Here is a 24677-nt window from a genome sequence, read left to right as displayed (position 1 = left end):
CTGAAGTCACAATGGGACAGTCTCAAAGCTTCAGGCAAGGAGCATCACACTGAAGTCACAATGGGACAGTCTCAAAGCTTCAGGCAAGGAGCATCAGACTGAAGTCACAATGGGACAGTCTCAATGCTTCAGGCAAGGAGCATCAGACTGAAGTCACAATGGGACAGTCTCAATGCTTCAGGCAAGGAGCATCAGACTGAAGTCACAATGGGACAGTCTCAATGCTTCAGGCAAGGAGCATCAGACTGAAGTCACAATGGGACAGTCTCAGTGCTTCAGGCAAGGAGCATCAGACTGAAGTCACAATGGGACAGTCTCAAAGCTTCAGGCAAGGAGCATCAGACTGAAGTCACAATGGGACAGTCTCAATGCTTCAGGCAAAGAGCATCAGACTGAAGTCACAATGGGACAGTCTCAATGCTTCAGGCAAGGAGCATCAGACTGAAGTCACAATGGGACAGTCTCAAAGCTTCAGGCAAGGAGCATCAGACTGAAGTCACAATGGGACAGTCTCAATGCTTCAGGCAAAGAGCATCAGACTGAAGTCACAATGGGACAGTCTCAATGCTTCAGGCAAGGAGCATCAGACTGAAGTCACAATGGGACAGTCTCAATGCTTCAGGCAAAGAGCATCAGACTGAAGTCACAATGGGACAGTCTCAATGCTTCAGGCAAGGAGCATCAGACTGAAGTCACAATGGGACAGTCTCAATGCTTCAGGCAAAGAGCATCAGACTGAAGTCACAATGGGACAGTCTCAATGCTTCAGGCAAAGAGTATCAGACTGAAGTCACAATGGGACAGTCTCAATGCTTCAGGCAAGGAGCATCAGACTGAAGTCACAATGGGACAGTCTCAATGCTTCAGGCAAGGAGCATCAGACTGAAGTCACAATGGGACAGTCTCAATGCTTCAGGCAAAGAGCATCAGACTGAAGTCACAATGGGACAGTCTCAATGCTTCAGGCAAGGAGCATCAGACTGAAGTCACAATGGGACAGTCTCAATGCTTCAGGCAAAGAGCATCAGACTGAAGTCACAATGGGACAGTCTCAATGCTTCAGGCAAGGAGCATCAGACTGAAGTCACAATGGGACAGTCTCAATGCTTCAGGCAAAGAGCATCAGACTGAAGTCACAATAGGACAGTCTCAATGCTTCAGGCAAGGAGCATCAGACTGAAGTCACAATGGGACAGTCTCAGTGCTTCAGGCAAGGAGCATCAGACTGAAGTCACAATGGGACAGTCTCAAAGCTTCAGGCAAGGAGCATCAGACTGAAGTCACAATGGGACAGTCTCAATGCTTCAGGCAAAGAGCATCAGACTGAAGTCACAATGGGACAGTCTCAATGCTTCAGGCAAGGAGCATCAGACTGAAGTCACAATGGGACAGTCTCAAAGCTTCAGGCAAAGAGCATCAGACTGAAGTCACAATGGGACAGTCTCAATGCTTCAGGCAAGGAGCATCAGACTGAAGTCACAATGGGACAGTCTCAATGCTTCAGGCAAAGAGCATCAGACTGAAGTCACAATGGGACAGTCTCAATGCTTCAGGCAAGGAGCATCAGACTGAAGTCACAATGGGACAGTCTCAATGCTTCAGGCAAGGAGCATCAGACTGAAGTCACAATGGGACAGTCTCAATGCTTCAGGCAAAGAGCATCAGACTGAAGTCACAATGGGACAGTCTCAATGCTTCAGGCAAGGAGCATCAGACTGAAGTCACAATGGGACAGTCTCAAAGCTTCAGGCAAGGAGCATCAGGCTGAAGTCACAATGGGACAGTCTCAAAGCTTCAGGCAAGGAGCATCAGACTGAAGTCACAATGGGACAGTCTCAATGCTTCAGGCAAGGAGCATCAGACTGAAGTCACAATGGGACAGTCTCAATGCTTCAGGCAAGGAGCATCAGACTGAAGTCACAATGGGACACTCAATGCTTCAGGCAAGGAGCATCAGACTGAAGTCACAATGGGACAGTCTCAAAGCTTCAGGCAAGGAGCATCAGACTGAAGTCACAATGGGACAGTCTCAAAGCTTCAGGCAAGGAGCATCAGACTGAAGTCACAATGGGACAGTCTCAATGCTTCAGGCAAGGAGCATCAGACTGAAGTCACAATGGGACAGTCTCAATGCTTCAGGCAAGGAGCATCAGACTGAAGTCACAATGGGACAGTCTCAATGCTTCAGGCAAGGAGCATCAGACTGAAGTCACAATGGGACAGTCTCAATGCTTCAGGCAAGGAGCATCAGACTGAAGTCACAATGGGACAGTCTCAAAGCTTCAGGCAAGGAGCATCAGACTGAAGTCACAATGGGACAGTCTCAAAGCTTCAGGCAAGGAGCATCAGACTGAAGTCACAATGGGACAGTCTCAATGCTTCAGGCAAAGAGCATCAGACTGAAGTCACAATGGGACAGTCTCAAAGCTTCAGGCAAGGAGCATCAGACTGAAGTCACAATGGGACAGTCTCAAAGCTTCAGGCAAGGAGCACCAGACTGAAGTCACAATGGGACAGTCTCAATGCTTCAGGCAAAGAGCATCAGACTGAAGTCACAATGGGACAGTCTCAATGCTTCAGGCAAGGAGCATCAGACTGAAGTCACAATGGGACAGTCTCAAAGCTTCAGGCAAAGAGCATCAGACTGAAGTCACAATGGGACAGTCTCAATGCTTCAGGCAAGGAGCATCAGACTGAAGTCACAATGGTACAGTCTCAAAGCTTCAGGCAAGGAGCATCAGACTGAAGTCACAATGGGACAGTCTCAATGCTTCAGGCAAAGAGCATCAGACTGAAGTCACAATGGGACAGTCTCAATGCTTCAGGCAAGGAGCATCAGACTGAAGTCACAATGGGACAGTCTCAGTGCTTCAGGCAAGGAGCATCAGACTGAAGTCACAATGAGACAGTCTCAAAGCTTCAGGCAAGGAGCATCAGACTGAAGTCACAATGGGACAGTCTCAATGCTTCAGGCAAAGAGCATCAGACTGAAGTCACAATGGGACAGTCTCAATGCTTCAGGCAAGGAGCATCAGACTGAAGTCACAATGGGACAGTCTCAAAGCTTCAGGCAAGGAGCATCAGACTGAAGTCACAATGGGACAGTCTCAATGCTTCAGGCAAAGAGCATCAGACTGAAGTCACAATGGGACAGTCTCAATGCTTCAGGCAAGGAGCATCAGACTGAAGTCACAATGGGACAGTCTCAATGCTTCAGGCAAAGAGCATCAGACTGAAGTCACAATGGGACAGTCTCAATGCTTCAGGCAAGGAGCATCAGACTGAAGTCACAATGGGACAGTCTCAATGCTTCAGGCAAGGAGCATCAGACTGAAGTCACAATGGGACAGTCTCAATGCTTCAGGCAAAGAGCATCAGACTGAAGTCACAATGGGACAGTCTCAATGCTTCAGGCAAGGAGCATCAGACTGAAGTCACAATGGGACAGTCTCAATGCTTCAGGCAAGGAGCATCAGACTGAAGTCACAATGGGACAGTCTCAATGCTTCAGGCAAAGAGCATCAGACTGAAGTCACAATGGGACAGTCTCAATGCTTCAGGCAAGGAGCATCAGACTGAAGTCACAATGGGACAGTCTCAATGCTTCAGTCAAAGAGCATCAGACTGAAGTCACAATGGGACAGTCTCAATGCTTCAGGCAAGGAGCATCAGACTGAAGTCACAATGGGACAGTCTCAATGCTTCAGGCAAAGAGCATCAGACTGAAGTCACAATAGGACAGTCTCAATGCTTCAGGCAAGGAGCATCAGACTGAAGTCACAATGGGACAGTCTCAGTGCTTCAGGCAAGGAGCATCAGACTGAAGTCACAATGGGACAGTCTCAATGCTTCAGGCAAGGACCATCAGACTGAAGTCACAATGGGACAGTCTCAAAGCTTCAGGCAAAGAGCATCAGACTGAAGTCACAATGGGACAGTCTCAATGCTTCAGGCAAGGAGCATCAGACTGAAGTCACAATGGGACAGTCTCAATGCTTCAGGCAAAGAGCATCAGACTGAAGTCACAATGGGACAGTCTCAATGCTTCAGGCAAGGAGCATCAGACTGAAGTCACAATGGGACAGTCTCAATGCTTCAGGCAAAGAGCATCAGACTGAAGTCACAATGGGACAGTCTCAATGCTTCAGGCAAGGAGCATCAGACTGAAGTCACAATGGGACAGTCTCAGTGCTTCAGGCAAGGAGCATCAGACTGAAGTCACAATGGGACAGTCTCAAAGCTTCAGGCAAGGAGCATCAGACTGAAGTCACAATGGGACAGTCTCAATGCTTCAGGCAAAGAGCATCAGACTGAAGTCACAATGGGACAGTCTCAATGCTTCAGGCAAGGAGCATCAGACTGAAGTCACAATGGGACAGTCTCAAAGCTTCAGGCAAAGAGCATCAGACTGAAGTCACAATGGGACAGTCTCATTGCTTCAGGCAAGGAGCATCAGACTGAAGTCACAATGGGACAGTCTCAATGCTTCAGGCAAAGAGCATCAGACTGAAGTCACAATGGGACAGTCTCAATGCTTCAGGCAAGGAGCATCAGACTGAAGTCACAATGGGACAGTCTCAATGCTTCAGGCAAGGAGCATCAGACTGAAGTCACAATGGGACAGTCTCAATGCTTCAGGCAAAGAGCATCAGACTGAAGTCACAATGGGACAGTCTCAATGCTTCAGGCAAGGAGCATCAGACTGAAGTCACAATGGGACAGTCTCAATGCTTCAGGCAAGGAGCATCAGACTGAAGTCACAATGGGACAGTCTCAATGCTTCAGGCAAGGAGCATCAGACTGAAGTCACAATGGGACAGTCTCAATGCTTCTGGCAAAGAGCATCAGACTGAAGTCACAATGGGACAGTCTCAATGCTTCTTGCAAGGAGCATCAGACTGAAGTCACAATGGGACAGTCTCAATGCTTCAGGCAAAGAGCATCAGACTGAAGTCACAATGGGACAGTCTCAATGCTTCAGGCAAGGAGCATCAGACTGAAGTCACAATGGGACAGTCTCAATGCTTCAGTCAAAGAGCATCAGACTGAAGTCACAATGGGACAGTCTCAATGCTTCAGGCAAGGAGCATCAGACTGAAGTCACAATGGGACAGTCTCAATGCTTCAGGCAAAGAGCATCAGACTGAAGTCACAATAGGACAGTCTCAATGCTTCAGGCAAGGAGCATCAGACTGAAGTCACAATGGGACAGTCTCAGTGCTTCAGGCAAGGAGCATCAGACTGAAGTCACAATGGGACAGTCTCAATGCTTCAGGCAAGGAGCATCAGACTGAAGTCACAATGGGACAGTCTCAAAGCTTCAGGCAAAGAGCATCAGACTGAAGTCACAATGGGACAGTCTCAATGCTTCAGGCAAGGAGCATCAGACTGAAGTCACAATGGGACAGTCTCAATGCTTCAGGCAAGGAGCATCAGACTGAAGTCACAATGGGACAGTCTCAATGCTTCAGGCAAGGAGCATCAGACTGAAGTCACAATGGGACAGTCTCAATGCTTCAGGCAAAGAGCATCAGACTGAAGTCACAATGGGACAGTCTCAATGCTTCAGGCAAGGAGCATCAGACTGAAGTCACAATGGGACAGTCTCAGTGCTTCAGGCAAGGAGCATCAGACTGAAGTCACAATGGGACAGTCTCAAAGCTTCAGGCAAGGAGCATCAGACTGAAGTCACAATGGGACAGTCTCAATGCTTCAGGCAAAGAGCATCAGACTGAAGTCACAATGGGACAGTCTCAATGCTTCAGGCAAGGAGCATCAGACTGAAGTCACAATGGGACAGTCTCAAAGCTTCAGGCAAAGAGCATCAGACTGAAGTCACAATGGGACAGTCTCATTGCTTCAGGCAAGGAGCATCAGACTGAAGTCACAATGGGACAGTCTCAATGCTTCAGGCAAAGAGCATCAGACTGAAGTCACAATGGGACAGTCTCAATGCTTCAGGCAAGGAGCATCAGACTGAAGTCACAATGGGACAGTCTCAATGCTTCAGGCAAGGAGCATCAGACTGAAGTCACAATGGGACAGTCTCAATGCTTCAGGCAAAGAGCATCAGACTGAAGTCACAATGGGACAGTCTCAATGCTTCAGGCAAGGAGCATCAGACTGAAGTCACAATGGGACAGTCTCAATGCTTCAGGCAAGGAGCATCAGACTGAAGTCACAATGGGACAGTCTCAATGCTTCAGGCAAGGAGCATCAGACTGAAGTCACAATGGGACAGTCTCAATGCTTCTGGCAAAGAGCATCAGACTGAAGTCACAATGGGACAGTCTCAATGCTTCTTGCAAGGAGCATCAGACTGAAGTCACAATGGGACAGTCTCAAAGCTTCAGGCAAGGAGCATCAGATTGAAGTCACAATGGGACAGTCTCAAAGCTTCAGGCAAAGAGCATCAGACTGAAGTCACAATGGGACAGTCTCAATGCTTCAGGCAAGGAGCATCAGACTGAAGTCACAATGGGACAGTCTCAATGCTTCAGGCAAAGAGCATCAGACTGAAGTCACAATGGGACAGTCTCAATGCTTCAGGCAAGGAGCATCAGACTGAAGTCACAATGGGACAGTCTCAATGCTTCAGGCAAGGAGCATCAGACTGAAGTCACAATGGGACAGTCTCAATGCTTCAGGCAAAGAGCATCAGACTGAAGTCACAATGGGACAGTCTCAATGCTTCAGGCAAGGAGCATCAGACTGAAGTCACAATGGGACAGTCTCAGTGCTTCAGGCAAGGAGCATCAGACTGAAGTCACAATGGGACAGTCTCAATGCTTCAGGCAAGGAGCATCAGACTGAAGTCACAATGGGACAGTCTCAATGCTTCAGGCAAGGAGCATCAGACTGAAGTCACAATGGGACAGTCTCAATGCTTCAGGCAAAGAGCATCAGACTGAAGTCACAATGGGACAGTCTCAATGCTTCAGGCAAGGAGCATCAGCTGCCCTCAGTTTGCCTCTGACGTCTTCCTCCTCCACATCTTTGTTATGCCCAAGTTTGTAAGGGCAACCTGTTTAATCTGAGAGCGTGTAATGAAAATGTCTCTTTCTGTGGACTGATTCAGAGAAGGGATAACACAGATAGTGAGACACCAAAATTTGAGTTTAAACATAATACATGTAACATTTATTAAATCACAAACATAATACAAACATTGATTATCAAGAGGTCTTTCATTCACTCACAGATTCATACAATACTCTCACACACTTTCCTTCCGCCGGACATTGATCAGTTGTCCTCGAAGGCTGGGGATGACATCATTGCTGGGCATTTGGTGCCAACAAAATTAGGGTGAAAGCCAAGGCTCCTTATACTTTTCTTCTCTCTGGCTTTTGGTTGCTGAAGTCTTGCAATATTGCCGCCCATTACTCAACTTCTTCTTTTCGGGAGGAGACAGCTGTTCAAAGGCAGGTTGTTCTGTTCAAATTAGTCCATTGTCCTGTCAGTTCCTCTTTATTGTGACTCAGGAGAAAAGGCACCTTCCCGGTCATAGTTCGACACACCTGAACAGCACCCGGCTTCAGCTTCCAAATTCCTCAGCCTTTCCTCATCTCAGTTGCCAAATCCCTCCTTCACATCAATGCTCTGCGCAGAACCAGCTTGTTTAGTTCTTTAGCTTGTTTTAAACACCATTCCTTGGTTCTTTGGTTCTTCAGCTCTGGGTTTAAGTCAGAACTCACACATTTCTCTTACATCTTTAACTTGGACACCATCCCCTTCATACGGTCCTTTAATTCCTTTCTGTATTCCTCCATTCAATAAACTTCTACCTGGGGTTCTTCTTTGCTGGGGCGGCTATCAAGCGACTCCCCCACTGCCAGGTCCCAGGCTGTCACTTTCCCCCCCTGACAGCCTTCCTTTCCCCAGTTTGGGGCCGGAAACCCAAATCCTCCAGTGGTGGCCTGGGTGCTGTGAGCTTCAGGGGGTTTCCCAGTCTTGGGCTTGGCCCTAGTTCCTCTGAAGAAGGCACCTGCTCAGACTGAAGTCACAATAGTACCGTCTCAATCCTTCATCCAAGGAGCATCAGACTGAAGTCACAATAGGCCAGACTCAGTCTCTCAGACAACGAGAATCAGCCTGAGATCACAATGGGCCAGTTTCAATCCTTCAGGCAAGAAGCATCAGCCTCAGGTTGCAATGGTCAAGTCTCAAACGTTCAGGTAAGTAGCATTAGCCTAAATTCACAATGGCCCCATCTCATTGCTGCAGGCAAGGAGCACCAGCCTGAGGTTGCTATATGTCACGAATCCCTTTATTCATGCATTTATTAATTTAGGGATTCATGCCATAAGGGTTTAGGATTAAATTAGAGTTAAGATAAATGGGATTTATGGTGGGTTGAAATAATATGTTTGAATATGTGCTTTAATAGAAGATACTAGAAAGAGGTAGAGAGATCATGGCTAAAGTATGTTCTTGTTTGCTAGGATTGGAATGTGTGGGAATCACCCTTCTAACAGAGGCTGGAGTTTAAAAGACTGGTCTCTGTAAAAGGAGGGGGAACATAGAGAGTTATTGGTATTTTTATATTGTAATATGTTGCCATGGGTTTATGCTTATTATATTTTCATATGGTATCATATTAGATTGGGATTGATGGGGTTTCATATATATATTGTTAAGCCATAATGTTAATTAAAACTATTGTGTCGCTGAGTTCTGTGGTACAAGGCCACAGGTGCAGTGGTTGAGATAAGGCACATGAGAGCTTAATTGTTTTTAGAAACACTGCCAGAATCCTGGATGAAGGGCTATCTAATTAATTAGCTTTATTGGTTATAGGATGGGGTTAATTGATATGGTTATAAAAGTGAAATGTATATACATACTGTACTTTCTTTCATTCCTGACAAAAAAAGTCACTTCTATTACATGTATCTTCTTTTTCAATAAAAGCTGTTCCTTTTTCAAAGTACTGCCTTTTGTGTTGCAAGAGGGGCTGCAATTAGGACCCTGACAAATATCTCTCTCCCCTTCCATTCTCCCTGCTATCCCAAAAGGGCTGGAGAGCATACCAAACCAACCACAGAACCTTTCCCTGCTCTTGTGTAATGCCAGGTCAGTCAAAAATACAACACAAATAGTCCATGATCTCCTTCTGGATGAAGAGGCTGAGCTGGCTTGTTTCATGGAGACCTGGCTGGGTGATAATAGCTCAGCCACCTGGGATCAGGCCTTACCAGCCGAGTTCTCAGTCTTTGAGCAGGTAAAGGGACGTCGCTTTGGTCCATGAAGACAATCTTGCTTTGGCCAGGATACCTATCCATAAGATGGACCACATTGAATGTATTTGCCTCAGCTTAAAGACTAGGGAAAGTCTTGGGATTCTGTTGGTTTAATGTCCACCTGTTGCTTAACATAAATACTCTCTGGAAAAGATAACATCAGAATTAACACAAACCAAGGAAAGAGTGACATTTCTGGAGGAAGAATATAAAAAAAAGGGAAAAGAGATAGAGAGATTAACAGAAGAACATACTGAAGATACAGCAGAAAGAATTAAATTAGAGCAAAGATTTAGGGAGGGATGTCTTAGAATAAGAGATCTTCCCGAACAGAAGGACGAAGATCTATATAAAAGGATAATACTGGCCTTGGCTGAATTTATGGACCTAGATAATGAACCTTTTCTCCTTGAGGTGGACAAGATGTTTAGAGTAAGCTCCTGGGTCTCAAAACAGAAGAGACTGCCCAGAGATATCGTGATTTATTTTGTTAGGACTCAAATGAAAGAAGCAATTCTACAACAACACTTTCATTCAAGATTCAAAATTGAAGAAAATGAAATTTTATTATTTAAAGATATCTCTGGGAAACTGTTAAGGAAGAGGAAGGAATATGGACCACTGACTAAGGTTTTGCGCAGCAATGGGATCTACTACAAACGGGAACTAAGGGCCTATCTTTACAATTCAAGCAAAAAAGATACCAATCAACTCGGTACAAAAAAGAAGACATTTTCTACATGAGAATGAAAAAGAACTTAATAAAGGGGACAGTCAGAAAAAAGAAAGAAACAACCCCGGAAAAGGAGAAGAGGATAAGGAGGAAGAGAGCTTAGAAGAAGAAACAGAAGAAGGGGAATTGCTTACGAAACCAGATCCAAACACAAGAGAGGATGATATAGATGGAGAATATGAAGATGAAACGGAAAAAGACGGACATCCTATCATCGAATGTTAAAGGAATTAACAGTCCAAAAACCGAGGTAAACTTTTCTATTATTGAGGGAAACAGAGAGTTGATGTCATTTGCCTTCAGGAAACCCATATGAAGAAAGAGGATATAAGATTGTTGGAAAATGACAAATTGGGGAAAGAATACAGAGCAGCCTCAAAAGAGAGGAAAAAAGGTGTAGTGATATATGTAAAGGATAAATGAGAATCTAAAGAGGTATTCTCAGACCCCAATGGATACTTGGTTGGTGTAGAAGTTACTTTACAAGACCAAAGGATCCTAATGATGGGAGTTTATGTACCCTTAGGAAATAATGGCCTGTTTTTTGGAAAACGGAAAAAACAAATGCCAGACCATATTTGCTATAGGACCTTAATGATGTGAGATTGGGGTGGGGTGATATGCCCGCAGATAGATAAAAAAGCAGACAACAAAATATACTTATATAAGAAAGGGAAATTGCCAGAATCTTTCTTTGAATTAAAAGAAGCCTTCATGTTAGAAGATACTGGAGAATGAAGTAGGGTCTGTCTAAGGGATTCACGTTCTTTTCAAACACCCATCAATCCTGGTGGAGAATAGATATGTTCTTGACTTCCCCAACTATTAGCACAATGGTGGAAGCAGTAGAAACCTTACCAAAAATCCTATTGGATCACAATCCAATTTTATTGTCTTTGAAGAATAAACCTAAGGAAGTCATATGAAGACTAAATGAGACTTTGGTGCTTTACAGACCGCAGCTTTGCAGCGGTCTGCCGGCGCTGTTGTTTGCTCCGCGAGGGAGCCGCAGCAGCCAAACTGTGCGACTCCCTTGCGGAGCAAAAAAGAAGCTCCAAAATGTCCAAAAACGTCATAAGCGCTACGTCAAGATGGCGGCGGCCGTGTGGAACGGCCGCTGCCATTTGTTACAGACAGAGTCCGTAACAGGAGTAGGGGCATCTAGAAGAGATGCCCCCTTTTTAAACTGGGATGTCCTGGGGACGTCCCAAATGGCGGTATGTAACCCGCCTTTGATTCCTAAAGAAAGTAAAGAAGTGCTGGCGGTCAAAAATTTCAGACCGATTTCTCTCCTTAACAACGATGATAAAATCTGTGCAATGGTCTTAGAAAGATTTTTAAAAACCCTACAAAATATCATAAACGGAGACCAAACGGGCTTCCTCCCAAAAAGGCACCTTAGAAACAACACGAGGAATTTACTGGATATTATAGGCTTCTATGAGAAGAAAACAGATTAAAAAGCAGCTATGATTTTTCTTGAGGCCGAAAAGGCGTTTGATGAAGTTAATTGGAACTTCATGCTGGAAACCTTAAGAAACATGGTTCTAGGAGATAACTTTATAAGCTGGATAGATGCAATCTATAGAAAACAAACATTGAGACTTATTATTCATGGGGATGATAAGAGAGATACCCCTCTCACCTTTGTTATTTATGGCCACTTTAGAGACTCTGAGTCCTAGCATTAAAGAAGATAAGAAGACCAAAGGCCTGAAAATAAAACAGGAAGAGTTGAAACTTAAACTATACGCGGATGACGTGGTGATATACTTATCTGACCCAATAGAAAGTGTTAATCCCCAACTTCATAAATTAAAGGAATATGGACAGCATTCGGGTTTCCGGATTAACAGGGATAAGACAAAAAATTTACCAATGGATTTAACAAAAGAATGATCAGGAAAATCTACAAGAGGAGACTGGCTTTAAAGTAGAAAAAAGGGTCAAATATCTAGGTGTTGAGTTCACCTCTAAAAACCAAGACCTCTTTAAAAGCAACTACAAGAAAATATGGGGTGATATCAACCAAGATCCCAATAGATGAGCTAAACTCAACCTATCCCTCTTGGGAAGGATCAGGGCAGTTAAAATGAATGTACCGCCTAAATTACTATGTTTCGTTCAGACTATACTATCCTTCTTAATGACAAACCATTTTTAGAACGGCAGAAGGACCTGCAAAAATCCATCTGGGCAGGAAAAGACCTAGATCCAGATTTAAATCTCTAATAGATGATGTAACGATTCACAATCCTCTCTTCTATTTTGACCTGACACTTCTTTGGGTGTTTGAAGGACAGTCGTGTGGATGGATTGTAAAACACAGAACAAGCGGCTGATTTAACAAGAATATAAGTTTATTTTTAAAACAGAATAGGCAAAGGTATCTTTGAGATGGAGTTGTTACTATGTCTTCTTTTGTTATTTATATACAGGTCTGGTTTTAACTCTATAATAACAATAATAATAATAATAATAATAATAATAATAATAATACCTCCAAACAGGCTATACTATCACTCAAGAAATGCTGTAAGCCAAAGCCCTCTTCCTGAGTCTGGTTCCACTGAGTCTCTCTTCTCCAGACTCTCCAGAACTAATCCTGTCTCTCTCTGGACAAAGCAGTTCCTTAAGTAACCATCCCTCAGGAACTATGGGAACCCAGTCCTCTCTTGGACTCTACTGTTCCCATCTCTCTATCACTATCTCCCACTGAACTCCCGCTTCATCCCTCAGGATTGCAAACCCTAACTGACTCCACCCAACTGCCAAGCGGAATCTTCAAACTCCTCAGCCAGCACCTGATTGGCTTAGAGTCTCTGGCTTCTGATTGGCTGGTTTGTAAGTCAGTCCGTCACACGCCTCCCCCCTTTAATAGGTTCATTGAGACACAGAACCAAACGGTTCTATGGTCCAAGGAACCCCCAGTTATCAATTATACTTACCCATTATATATAACATTATACACACATCAGGTGACACATATGATATACTTCATATACTTGTTTTATCAATAACCATTTCCAACTTAAATATCTTTGGTATTTTCCTGTATGTTCCCCTTTTAAACATATGTCTAATATCAGTTCTACCTGTTATAACAACTTACCATCATTTTCTTATACATTTAGCATATTATATCCATATCCCTTATCACTTGTTGGGTTTTGATATTTTAATAACACTTAAATAACCTTTTCCCCAACTTTAGATCTTTATATGTTCCATGTAAATGTTTTTATCAAACATATTTAATCTTTTAACCCTTTTTTCTTATTGATGGAGCATCATCTCCAACCACTTTGCCCCGTTCCCAGTATGGTTTTGAAAACATTTCATCTTCCATTATACTAATGGCAAACTACAATATATTGGTTTTCCAGTCTATCAACTCAATTATATCCTTGTCCTTTTTAGGAGTCTTCTCTGGATCAGTCCTTGTAACTGACCACGTGTTTCTTTTTACCGGCTGTGGACTTAACACCTCATCTAGTAAAAAGTCTTTGCTTCCTCCTGTTTCACTGGACCACATTCCTTGAATGCGCTGAGCAGTCTTTACATCTTCTTCTGTAGACCGTAAAGTGTCCCTTATCAAAATCATCCCGTTCTCTAAATAGTTCATCACAATCTTTGGTCTTTTTCCCTCTGTTGAATCTCCTTTTCCAGTTGGTTGATGGCTTTTGGGGTCCCACCAACGCTTGTCTGTCATCTGGTCGCCACCAGTATGTTTGACAGCGAAGTTTATAGACGTGAACATGTTCTGCATATACACATCTATTCTTTCAACTTTTACTTTAAGATTCTTCCAGTCTCTGTGAACTAAACCATTTTCTTGGGTTATATCACCCATTTGCCAAACTACATATTTTTCAACACTGTCCTATTTAATATATAGCTTCCAGAACCCTGAACTCTTTATTAGAACCTACAAAAGCCTGCTCTGATGCTTTTAATAACTACTTCACGGACAAAATCTCTCAGATGAGAGCCGATTTGGATGCTGGCCTTATGACAGAAGTGACAGGAGAGGTATCCAGAGCCTCCACCCATACTGTTATTCTGGATCAATTTGAGTCATTAGTACAGAGGATGTGGAGAAGCTCCTTGGGAGTATGATAAAGAGGACTTGCTCTCTCGATCCTTTCCTGTCTTGGCTGGCCATCCAGGGGGAGATACTATCAAGATGCTGCTAAAAACAGAACTAATGCATCTTTCAGGGAAGGCTGTCTTCCATCTTGCCTCAAAGAGGTGGTGGTTAAACCACTTCTAAAAAAAGCCTTCCCTTGACCCTCTGGACAGAAACAATTACAGGCCAGTTTGGCTCTTACCATTCTTAGGCAAGGTAATTGAGAGGGAAGTCACCATTCAACTCCAAGCAGTCTTGGAAGGAATGGATTTTTCTACATCCATTTCAAACTGGATTTAGGAAGGGTTACAGAGTTGAGACAGCCATGGTCACCTTAGTCGGCGATCTCCGTTTGAGCATCGACAGCTCTTTGAAAAGGGGAAGTCTGACCCTGCTGGTGCTATTGAAGGCCTCTCAGCGGCCTTCAATACCATTGGCCACAGTATTCTTCTGGAACATATGGGAGAGTTGGGAATTGGGGCACTGCTTTCCAGTGGTTCAGGTCCTACATCTCGGGCAGATTCCTGTCACTTGGGGACAATTGTTCGTCCAAGAGGGAGCTCAAGTCGGACATCCCTCAAAGCGTGATTCTGTTCCCAGTGCTATTCAACATTTACATGAAGCTGCTGGGTGAGATCATTCGGAGACATGGGGCGGGGAGCAGGGAGACCTTGAAACAGTAGTACATGCGCTGGTCACCTCTCGGCTGGACTTCTGTAACGCACTCTACATGGAGCTACCCTTGTGCCAAGTTCAGAAACTTCAGTTCGTACAGAATATGGCAGCCAGGTTGGTTATGGGCTCTTCTAGAACTGCCCACATTACACCGGTTCTTAAATCCCTCCACTGGATGCCCATTAGTTTCTGGACAAGATACAAGGTGTTGGTTCACTCTGGAACGACCTCCGGATGAGATCCGTCCTATTAACACCTTGGAAGCCTTTAGGAAGGCTATTAAGACGGACCTCTTTCCAGACTAGATTAGATCAATTGACTTGCCTCCCCCTCCTCCTGACCCTTGCCATCGTTAGTGTGATGAAAATTGCTATTGATGTATATCGTTCCTGCCCTCCCACCTCTCCTTCAGAAAATGACCCATTTCTTGCCCAAAAAGCTTTTTTTACTGTATTGTGTTATGAAAGTTTTTAATTTTCTTGCTGTTTAATAGGATTTTAAAGGGTTGATTAATGTTTTTATAATTGGGAGAAGGGTTGGGGGTTTGGAATTTTAATTGTATTTCTTAAATTGTATGTTATTTTATTACTGTAATCCTCTTTGATTCAATTGAGAAAAGGTGGAATATAAATTATTATTATTATTATTATTATTATTATTATTATTACATCTCTTCAAGGGGGTCAAAAGCCCTTTCAGTATGCTCCCAGAACTGGGGGGGGGGGGGGAATGTTTCTGGGGCTGTGGGTCTCTCTGTTGGTCCTCCTCTGCAGGGTTGTTGTGAAGTATGTGAGGGAGGATGCCCAATCTGGATCCTGTGGGTCTCTAAGCCTAGTTCCCAGGTTGACAGGGGATTGCCAGAGTTTTGAGGTCCCTCCGTCTCCCTCCTCTTGGCTTTGGCCAAGAGGATTTTGGCTCTTCTCCCCCCCCCAGAGCCCCCTCCCCCAGGACTCTAAAGAACCCCCCCCCCCCAAGAAAAATGCTACTGAATCCTATCCTGTGTGATGCTTTCTATTTGGCACAAAACTCTTCCCCAAATGAGGCATCAGAAGAGAGGGGTTCTCCTCGGCCCCACTTTCCACGAGGGAGCGGGCCACTCAAAGACCTTTTTCCCTTTGGATCCCCCTCCTCTCCATGGCCATGCCTCTCTCCAAGGATCCCACTGGCCTTCATGTCTCATAATAACTCCCCAGGGACCCAATGAATCCCCCAAGGAGGGGGCAGGGAAAGAAAGAGGGATAAGAGGCCTTGCAGGACCCCTGCCTTTCTTTGGGGGAGAAGAGGGGCTTCTCCCCTCCAGCCATTCCTCTGAATGAACAAGGGCTCTCCCCACTTCTCTCCCTCCCTCCCTCAGAACAGACTGTGAGGGCAGAAATGGCTTCTGGGGCTGAGACTGTGCAGGCGCATATAGTCCCAAAGGCCCCTCCTCAGCATGCACAGGGATTGCCAGGTCCTAGATGCTGCTGCTTATTCCGCTGGCAGCCTTTGTGGGAAAGGAAGGTATGCGCTGGGGTTCAGTGGCCTCCCCTTCCTTCCCTCCTTTCTTCCTTTGAGGAGACCGCAATGGAGCCCAAGGTGCAGAGGGAGGGAAAGGCAGGAAAGGAAGGCTCTGCTTTGGAAATATAGCTCTCTCTGTGTATCCTGTATGTTTGTGTCTGTGTGTCTGTGCTGTTCTTATGGCTGGGAATGGAGATGAGAACTGAGGAGAGAAGAAAGGGTCATTTTTGGGCAAATTCAGAAATTCTGTGCATCAAAGTCCAGTGTGTTGAAACAGTAAAGAACTTTATTGAGAACACATAGAAATTCAGTGTTTAAGCCAGAACTGACCACTCCAATCCAAACAATACATTAAAACCCCTAAAACCTAAAACATGACCCTCTTCCAAACCTAGCCCCCACCTCCAATTCCCACAGTCTATGCCCCACAGGTAACAAGGCCCCCTTTTGCCATTCCCAAAAACTAGCCCTTTCTCTTAATGCCGGCCTCCAACTTTCTTAAGCCAAAATCCCACACATTGCAAAAGCTATAATTCCCATAACTATTCTAACCAGCTGCAACAAATCCCAACCTCCCATCTACCTAACCTATACCACAACCCACAATCCCCAGCCAAATTGACAACCCAAAGCAATTATCTATACTATTGGCAATTAAAACCTAAACTTAACAAAATCCAACATGAAAACATAGAGACATATTGGCAGACAAATTTTACAAATAAGATCATAAGGGCCTTTTCTTTGCACTGCGGGATTGAAAATATATTTGGTGTATTCGTTATTGACAAATATAATGTTAGGATTTGTGTGGCTTCTCTCCTCTGTGGACTCTCTGATGTGCCACTAGGTGTGACTTCTGAGAAAAACATTTCCCACAATGCTGGCATTTGTATGGCTTCTCTCCTGAGTGGATTCTCTGATGTTTCACTAGGTTTGACTTCCAAGAAAAACCTTTCCCACAATGCTGGCATTTGTATGGCTTCTCTCCAGTGTGGATTCTCTGATGCATGACAAGGACTGATTTGTAGGCATACCTTTTCCCACAATGCTGACATTTGTATGGCTTCTCTCCTGTGTGGACTCTCTGATGTTTCACTAGGTCTGACTTTGAAGAAGAACATTTCCCACAATGCTGGCATTTGTATGGCTTCTCTCCTGTGTGGACTTTCTGATGTCTCACTAACACTGCCTTCAAAGAAAAACATTTCCCACAATGCTGGCATTTGTATGGCTTCTCTCCTGTGTGGAATCTCTGATGTATCATTAGGATTGACTTCCGAGAAAAACATTTCACACAACGCTGGCATTTGTATGGCTTCTCTCCTGTGTGGACTCTCTGATGTTTCACTAGGTCAGACTTCCAAGAAAAACCTTTCCCACAATGCTGGCATTTGTATGGCTTCTCTCCTGTGTGGACTCTCTGATGTATCATTAGGATTGACTTCCGAGAAAAACATTTCCCACAATGCTGGCATTTGTATGGCTTCTCTCCTGTGTGGACTCTCTGATGTATCATTAGGATTGACTTCAGAGAAAAACATTTCCCACAATGCTGGCATTTGTATGGCTTCTCTCCTGTGTGGACTCTCTGATGTATCATTAGGATTGACTTCAGAGAAAAACCTTTCTCACAATGCTGGCATTTGTATGGCTTCTCTCCTGTGTGGACTCTCTGATGTATCATTAGGATTGACTTCCGAGAAAAACATTTCCCACAATGCTGGCATTTGTATGGCTTCTCTCCTGTGTGGACTCTCTGATGTATCATTAGGATTGACTTCAGAGAAAAACATTTCCCACAATGCTGGCATTTGTATGGCTTCTCTCCTGTGTGGACTCTCTGATGTATCAGTAGGTTTGACTTCCAAGAAAAACATTTCCCACAATGCTGGCATTTGTATGGCTTCTCTCCTGTGTGGACTCTCTGATGTATCAGTAGGTTTGACTTCCAAGAAAAACATTTTCCACAATGCTGGCATTTGTATGGCTTCTCTCCTGTGTGGACCCTCTGATGCATGACTAGGATTGAGTTGTACGCAAAATATTTCCCACAATGCTGGCATTTATGTGACTTCTTTCCTGTGTGGACTCTCTCATGACTCAAATGTTTTTCTGTAAAGAAGGACAATTACAGATGAGACTGAAAATCAGACTTAACAGAGGAGGGTGTTACTGCATGATTTAGCCCTCATTAATCCCTCCTTCTTAGAGATTAAATTAATAAAGTTGCTGTGAGTAACCTAATCATGACCCTGATGCTTATGCCCCTAAATCCATTGAACAGTTGCATTCTTACTCCTAGGAGCTAGCAAAGAAGAGACCATATGGGAACTGCCTTGAGGGAATCAGTGGAAGAAGATAGTCAAAGGACTGTTGAAAAAAAATATTCAATTAAACATGTGCAAAAATACTTTGATTGACAGGTGGCATCATAACCTGTGAGACGGCCATAGACTGCTGAGTCAGAACACATGGCATATGCAAGCTAACTGCAGAGGATGTTTCATGCTATGTGGCACCAGGAGATGACTCACAACCAATACAGTATGCAGCTCACATGAGGATTGGAGTGGATTGGATCGGAGTTGTGTGTACAAGGGATGGTGAAGTTGATGGAAGTCGGAGAGGAGAGCTTGCAAATATTTGTATTATTTTGCAACTCAAGATAGAGAACCTCCAAGGATTTCGATGAAATCGACTGTGTTTGTGTCTTATTTTTAAGTGTGAAAAGTGGTCATTGCATTGCCAATGCCTATATCTGGATATTTGCTTCCGTACTCTGCTATGATATTTTTGAGCTGTATTTGGGTGCATCACCCTCAGATTGTAGCGTACATTGGCTTGTGAACGCGGTCAAAATTCAGAGCCAACAAGAATCTGAGAGGCAGTGTGCTAATCCCTTTTGTCTGATGTATTTGCATCCAACACCCATTGCATTCAGTTCGTTTCACACCATTCTTCCCCCACAAAGGAAATATTCTAAAGCGATATGAACCTTTCTGAACCCACAGTTTCTACTCCCAAGCAGAAACCAATTTCAGTATAAATATCAGCCCCGACTTGCTGTTCTTCGGTGTCAGTCCAGTTACAGATAGATACTCTGTTTGTTTTCATGGCTAAACACCTCAATGCACTCACCAACCCCAATTGTCATGGGAACTACTGACCTCTCCTTAATTCAAATCCTCAACAATTGGAATAAAGATCTGGATAGATAACGTATCACCATTATCAAAGCCTTACATCTATTCACCACTCCACCTTTGTTACCTAGTTCTTGCGTGTGTGCGTGAACACTTCTATGTATGTGTCTGTGTGTTTTGCTTTCCCACTAAATAAAACACAAAAACCTATTTCAAATCCCACTGAAGATCTGTTTGCTTCAGGAACTGCTATAGATTGGCTGAGTCCAGAGGTCACTATTGCCCCAGTGAAACTATTTCACTCTATTGACCTAAGTACCAAACTCCCCTAAAAGCATAGCACTTGCGTCCCACAACATTCCAGAATTGGCAGTTTAGGATTGGATATTTAGAAACCTTACAAAGTGGAGAACAATAGTGCCTCACTAAAACTAGAAATTTCATGATTCCGCAGGAAGTTGTTATGACAATTAAATTATGTGTGAAAGGGAACTAGGAATGGTAGTAGAGCACAAGTTGAACATATGTCAACAGTGTGATGCAGCAGCTAAAAAGGCCAAAGTGATCCTAGGCTGTATCAATAGGAGTGTAGTGTCAAGATCAAGGGAAGTAATAGTGCCCCTCTATTCTGTTTTGGTCAGGGCTCACTTGCAATAATCCTGTGTCCAGTTCTGGGCACCACAATTCAAACAGATGTTGAGAAGATGGAGCATGTCCAGAGGAGGGAAACTAAAATGGTGAACGGTCTGGAAACCATGCTCTCTGAGGAACGACTTAGGGATCTGGGTATGTTTAGCTTTGAGAAGAGAAGGTTAAGAGTGGATATGACAGCCCTGTTCAAATATTTGAAGAGATGTCATATTCAGGATGAAGCAGGCTTGCTTTCTGCTACTCCAGAGAAAAGGACATGGAACAATGGATGCAAGCCACAGGGACAAGAGGCTCCACTAAAACTTTAGGAGGAACTTCCTGAGAGTAAGGGCTCTTCAACAGTGGAATATACTCCCTCAGAGTTTGGTGGAGTCTCTTTCTTTGGAGGTCTTTAAACAGAAGTTGGATGGCCATCTCTTGGGGGGTGCTTTGAATGTCTATTCCTGCATGGCAGAGGACTGAAACGGATGGTCCTTGTGGTCTGTTTCAACTCTTTTATTCTATAATTCTAAAGTGGAATCATAGCTCTCTGACAGTAAATTATGAAAGGGCCCTCAGTCTTAACAGGAAGGGCAATGGATTCAGGTTCCTTACCCACAGAGGCCACATTCTCGTAATTCTCCATCATCACATTACTGTACATAAGTTTCTGCTTCTTCGTCAACATTTTCCATTCCTCTTCGGTGAAATATACCGCCACATCTGCAAAGGTCACCTGCAACAGAAAATAGCCCTCATCCAGAGAGTGACTAAACAAAAGGGGAGGAAAGCACATGGTGCATTGCAAATATTATTTCAACACTTTAGAATTCAGTCCAGGAAATAAACTTTAAATTCTGCAAGCCAGAAAAAAGCTGCAGCCTTTGAGATCCAGTTTGTCTCGAATCCTATCAATATAATATACAATATAATAAAGAATATAACTTAGGCCATTTCTGGTATATTATTGATTGTTTAGGATACTGACTATCCCAACATGTAAAGTACATTTAGTCACCAATGAATTATAGTGCATTTAGCCATATCTCACCTAATTTCAGAGGTATATTTCATTGTTAAAAACAGTTCTGGGGAGTGCTCTGGGTCTGAGAGCCACTGGGCCCACCCTCAATTTAGGCCTAGACATATTCTCCCATATCCCCCAGCATTTCACAGATGCGGAAAGCAAGACACATGTGGCTAAGCAACACCAGAAGGTGGTCAAGATGGCCAAAGTTGTATGATAAAGATCACACAAGCGAGGAAGGGTACCGCAGTTTGCTTTTGCCTCCATCTCCTGGCAAGGGCAAGACCCTGCTTCCTCCTCTCCTCCCTTCTCCCCTCTTTTGAGTGGAAGGGATGAACACTCTTTTGAATTTGGAACAAATTTTTCAGCAACTGAACTGACCTGAGGAGAATGGGGAAAGTGGGAGGAGGAGAGAGAAATAGGACATTTTCTAAGCCCCTGAAAAAATGAGGTGACAGAGGATTACCCAGGACTCTTTCTGCCAAACTGGGACAGTATGTTCTCTGCTTGCTTTCATGAGCCGGACCAGACATAGATGAAACTAATAGTAAAGATGGCAGCTTACCAAAGAGCTGTTGTACCTCAGGAGCCTCTTTCTGTTGGAGCCCGACTCCCTCCGCTTGGCCTCTGTTTCGGCCATCAGGTGGGCAGGGGATCCTGGTTGTCCTGCACTTGGGTCACTTCTAGCAAGAGAGGCCCAAAGCCGTGTCCAAGGAGGCCAAGATGAAGGTCCTGAGAAAAGGGACCAGGATTAGGATTGACTTGGCAAGAAACCCTGCAGCACTCAAAGACACAAAGAACAGCATCCTGCTGGAGACATACGCAGGTGATACATGCCTCGTTTGGCCCAATGCAGAGGTGGGCATTCCCTTCCTCCCTCTGCACCAAACAAAGCCCCCTGGACCTAGCATAGATTTACTTCAGCTCCCCTACTCAACAGATACTCCATGCCTTATTAGAGTGGGGGGGGGGATTAGGGGATGGGGAATTAGAGAGGCCCCTGGTTATGTCCCCATAGATATATGTGAAATCAGTCCATCATAAATAAATAAACCATCTGCTGAAACCTGCAGAGGTCGCCAGTGCTTTTCCCCAGCATCAGCCCCTTTCAGAAGAAGGCTGCATGCACACTATAGAAATAAGGCACTTTGAGACCGCTTTAACTGCTCAGTGCTATGGAATCCTGGGATTTTACCTTTAGGACACTTAGCCTTCTCTGCCAGAGAGTTCTCATGCCACAACAAACTACAAATCCCAGGATTCCATAGAATGGAGCCAGGAGTTTCAAACTGGATTATTTCTGCAGTGCAGATACATCCTGAGTCGATTGTAAAAGGATAGAAGCACCGATGTCTTGTTTTTATCCTCCTAATAATGGTTTTCCTTTAAAAAATTAAGTAGTTTGTTTTAGTCTATAATCCTTATTTTTGTTGTTTGTTTTATGTTTAATTCTTGGTAATCTGAGTTATTCTGGTCTGTCTCCTGCCTTCTTGCCTGAAAATCTATTAATAAGGAAACTGGGGAGACTTTTAAAACCTCCCAAAGGAGCCACTTTTGGCCTTGTTTGGGGGACTAGCCTCCTCTTAGAACCCAAAACCCAATGTTTGTGAAGAAGAAGAATAAGGCTTATATTAAAACTCTCCTCCCCATTTCTGATCCCTTTTAAAACCCATCTTCCCCAGAAGGAGCAGAGCTGTGTAATAAGAAAACCCTCTTCAGAAAAGAGACACAAAAGACACAAAGGGACACACTTCCTTCCTTTTGGCCCAAGGAGCCTGGCCTCCTTCTCTCTCTGGAGCCTCAGGAGAGAAAGAGAAGCCTCTGTTCAACTGAGGCCTCAGAGAAGGTTCCGGAATATTATTCCCCACAGTCACAAGCAGAACAAAATGGCTGCCAGAACACAAAATGGCCACCTCTGGCTCAGCACTTGGAGGCCTCAGTGCAGTAGTGAAACCTACCACTTCCAGGCCTTGTCCCTCTGCTCCCTCTCCCCTCTCTCTCTGCCTCCTTCCTTCCTCCTTGTCTTTTTCTCTCTCTCTCTCTCTCTCTCTCTCTCTCTCTCTCTCTGTCTGTCCGTCCTTCCTTCCCTCTGTCTCTCTGTCCCCTTCTCACTCACTTTTCCGCGTGCAGAGCTAAATAGAGAGGCAGAAGCTCCTCCCCTTCTTCAGTCTGGCCAATGGGGACAGAGGAGCTGGAAGACCCCGCCCCCTGCCCCACCCTCACAGGCTCCTCCTGCAGTTAATATGGAACAAGGCAGGAGGGACTGAGGGACCCTGGAGCCCCAGCCACACTGGCGGCCATTTTGTGTTCTGGCAGCCATTTTGTGTGCTGTTTGTGACTATGGAGTATGTTCTAGAACCTTCTCTGAGTCCTCAGTTGAACATGCATAAACACACACAGATACAAAGAGAGAGAGAGAGAGAGAGACATACAGACACACATATACACACATTATATATACACACACACACACAGAGACATATATACACATACATATACTGTATATATACATACGTGTCACAACAAACTACAATTCCCAGGATTCCCTGATTTGACAAGGGAATTGCCTCCACGCTTCCAGATCACAGCCCCAGAGAAAGAGTCTCTACAGTATATCAGCATTGCCAATTTAAGTCCACTTTTTCAGCTGCATTTGAATTTAATAATGATAATAATAATGGTGATGATGATAGATAGATAGATAGATAGATAGATAGATAGATAGATAGATAGATAGATAGATAGATCGTGTAGCACATTTGAGACTCACTAAAAGAAAAGTTGGCAGCATGAGCTTTCCTAGACTTAAGCGTACTTCCTCAGATGTATGGGAATTGTAGTTTATTGTGGCACCAGAGCTCTCTCTCACAAAACTACAATTCCCAGGGTTCCCTAGCACTGAGCCAGGGCAGCTAAAGTGGTCTTGAACTGGATTATTTCTGCAGTGTGTCTTGGAACCAACTCAGGCTGCATTTTCACTCCAGAGACAATCCAGTTTCATACCGTTTTAACTGCCATGGCCCAGTGCTATGAAGTCCCAGTAATTGTAGTTTGTTATCATACCAGAGTTTGCTGAGAGAGAAGGTTCAATGTCTCACAGAACTAGAATTCCCAGGATTCCATAGCACCGAGCCTGGGAAATTAAAGGGGTGTCAAACTGGATTATTTCTGCAGTGTGGTTGCAGCCGAACACGTTTCTATTTTGCATAAATCTTCCTGGCCCCCCTTCATGTCCAAATAAGTATCTTAAAGGTATTAGAAGGACTGAAAGATTCTTTGTTTGGTCCAATGGTAATTTTGAGAGTTGAAATAAGTTACAATTATTTTTATTCAATTAGGTTTACATTTATTTGCTAAAGGTCCACCATATTAGTAAAAATATAAATAAATCCTATTATTATTATTATTATTATTATTATTATTATTATTAACATTACGGGAACTTTCAAGGGATTTTGACTGAATATTCCGTGTAATATGGGGTGGATTCCATGGATTTTGGTAAAACATGCCGGGAAATAAGTTCAAGGCTTCTTACCAACACTGGTCCTGCCCTGCAGTAAGGCCACTCCAATCCCTCTCAACAGGGGACTACAAC

The 24677-nt window shown here is 44.1% G+C and overlaps 2 protein-coding genes across 2 annotated transcripts in view; both read right to left on the bottom strand.

Moving 5' to 3' along the window:
- Nucleotides 1–21806, bottom strand: part of LOC149301590 (putative zinc finger protein 75C) — a 328503-nt gene extending 306697 nt beyond the window's left edge. The window contains exons 1-2 of the mRNA XM_089484248.1: nt 21645–21806; nt 20668–20788 (exon numbers count right to left, since the gene is read on the bottom strand). Of these exons, the coding sequence (XP_089340374.1) occupies nt 20668–20788; nt 21645–21719 (196 nt within the window). The 5' untranslated portion in view covers nt 21720–21806. The remainder of the gene's footprint in view (nt 1–20667; nt 20789–21644) is intronic.
- On the bottom strand, nt 16678–18355 carry LOC149301591 (uncharacterized). The gene has a single exon (XM_089484055.1). It carries the CDS (start codon nt 18294–18296, stop codon nt 17076–17078), a length of 1221 nt encoding a protein of 406 aa, XP_089340181.1. The 5' UTR covers nt 18297–18355; the 3' UTR covers nt 16678–17075.
- Nucleotides 21807–24677: the final 2871 nt, after the last annotated feature.

Source organism: Sceloporus occidentalis, unplaced genomic scaffold (assembly GCF_023333645.1).
Source record: "Sceloporus occidentalis isolate IW3139 unplaced genomic scaffold, rSceOcc1.0.p SCAF_21, whole genome shotgun sequence".
In the NCBI taxonomy this organism is placed as follows: domain Eukaryota; kingdom Metazoa; phylum Chordata; class Lepidosauria; order Squamata; family Phrynosomatidae; genus Sceloporus; species Sceloporus occidentalis.
The sequence above is the reverse complement of the archived record's forward strand: the minus strand, read 5'-3'. Positions and strand labels throughout refer to the sequence as shown.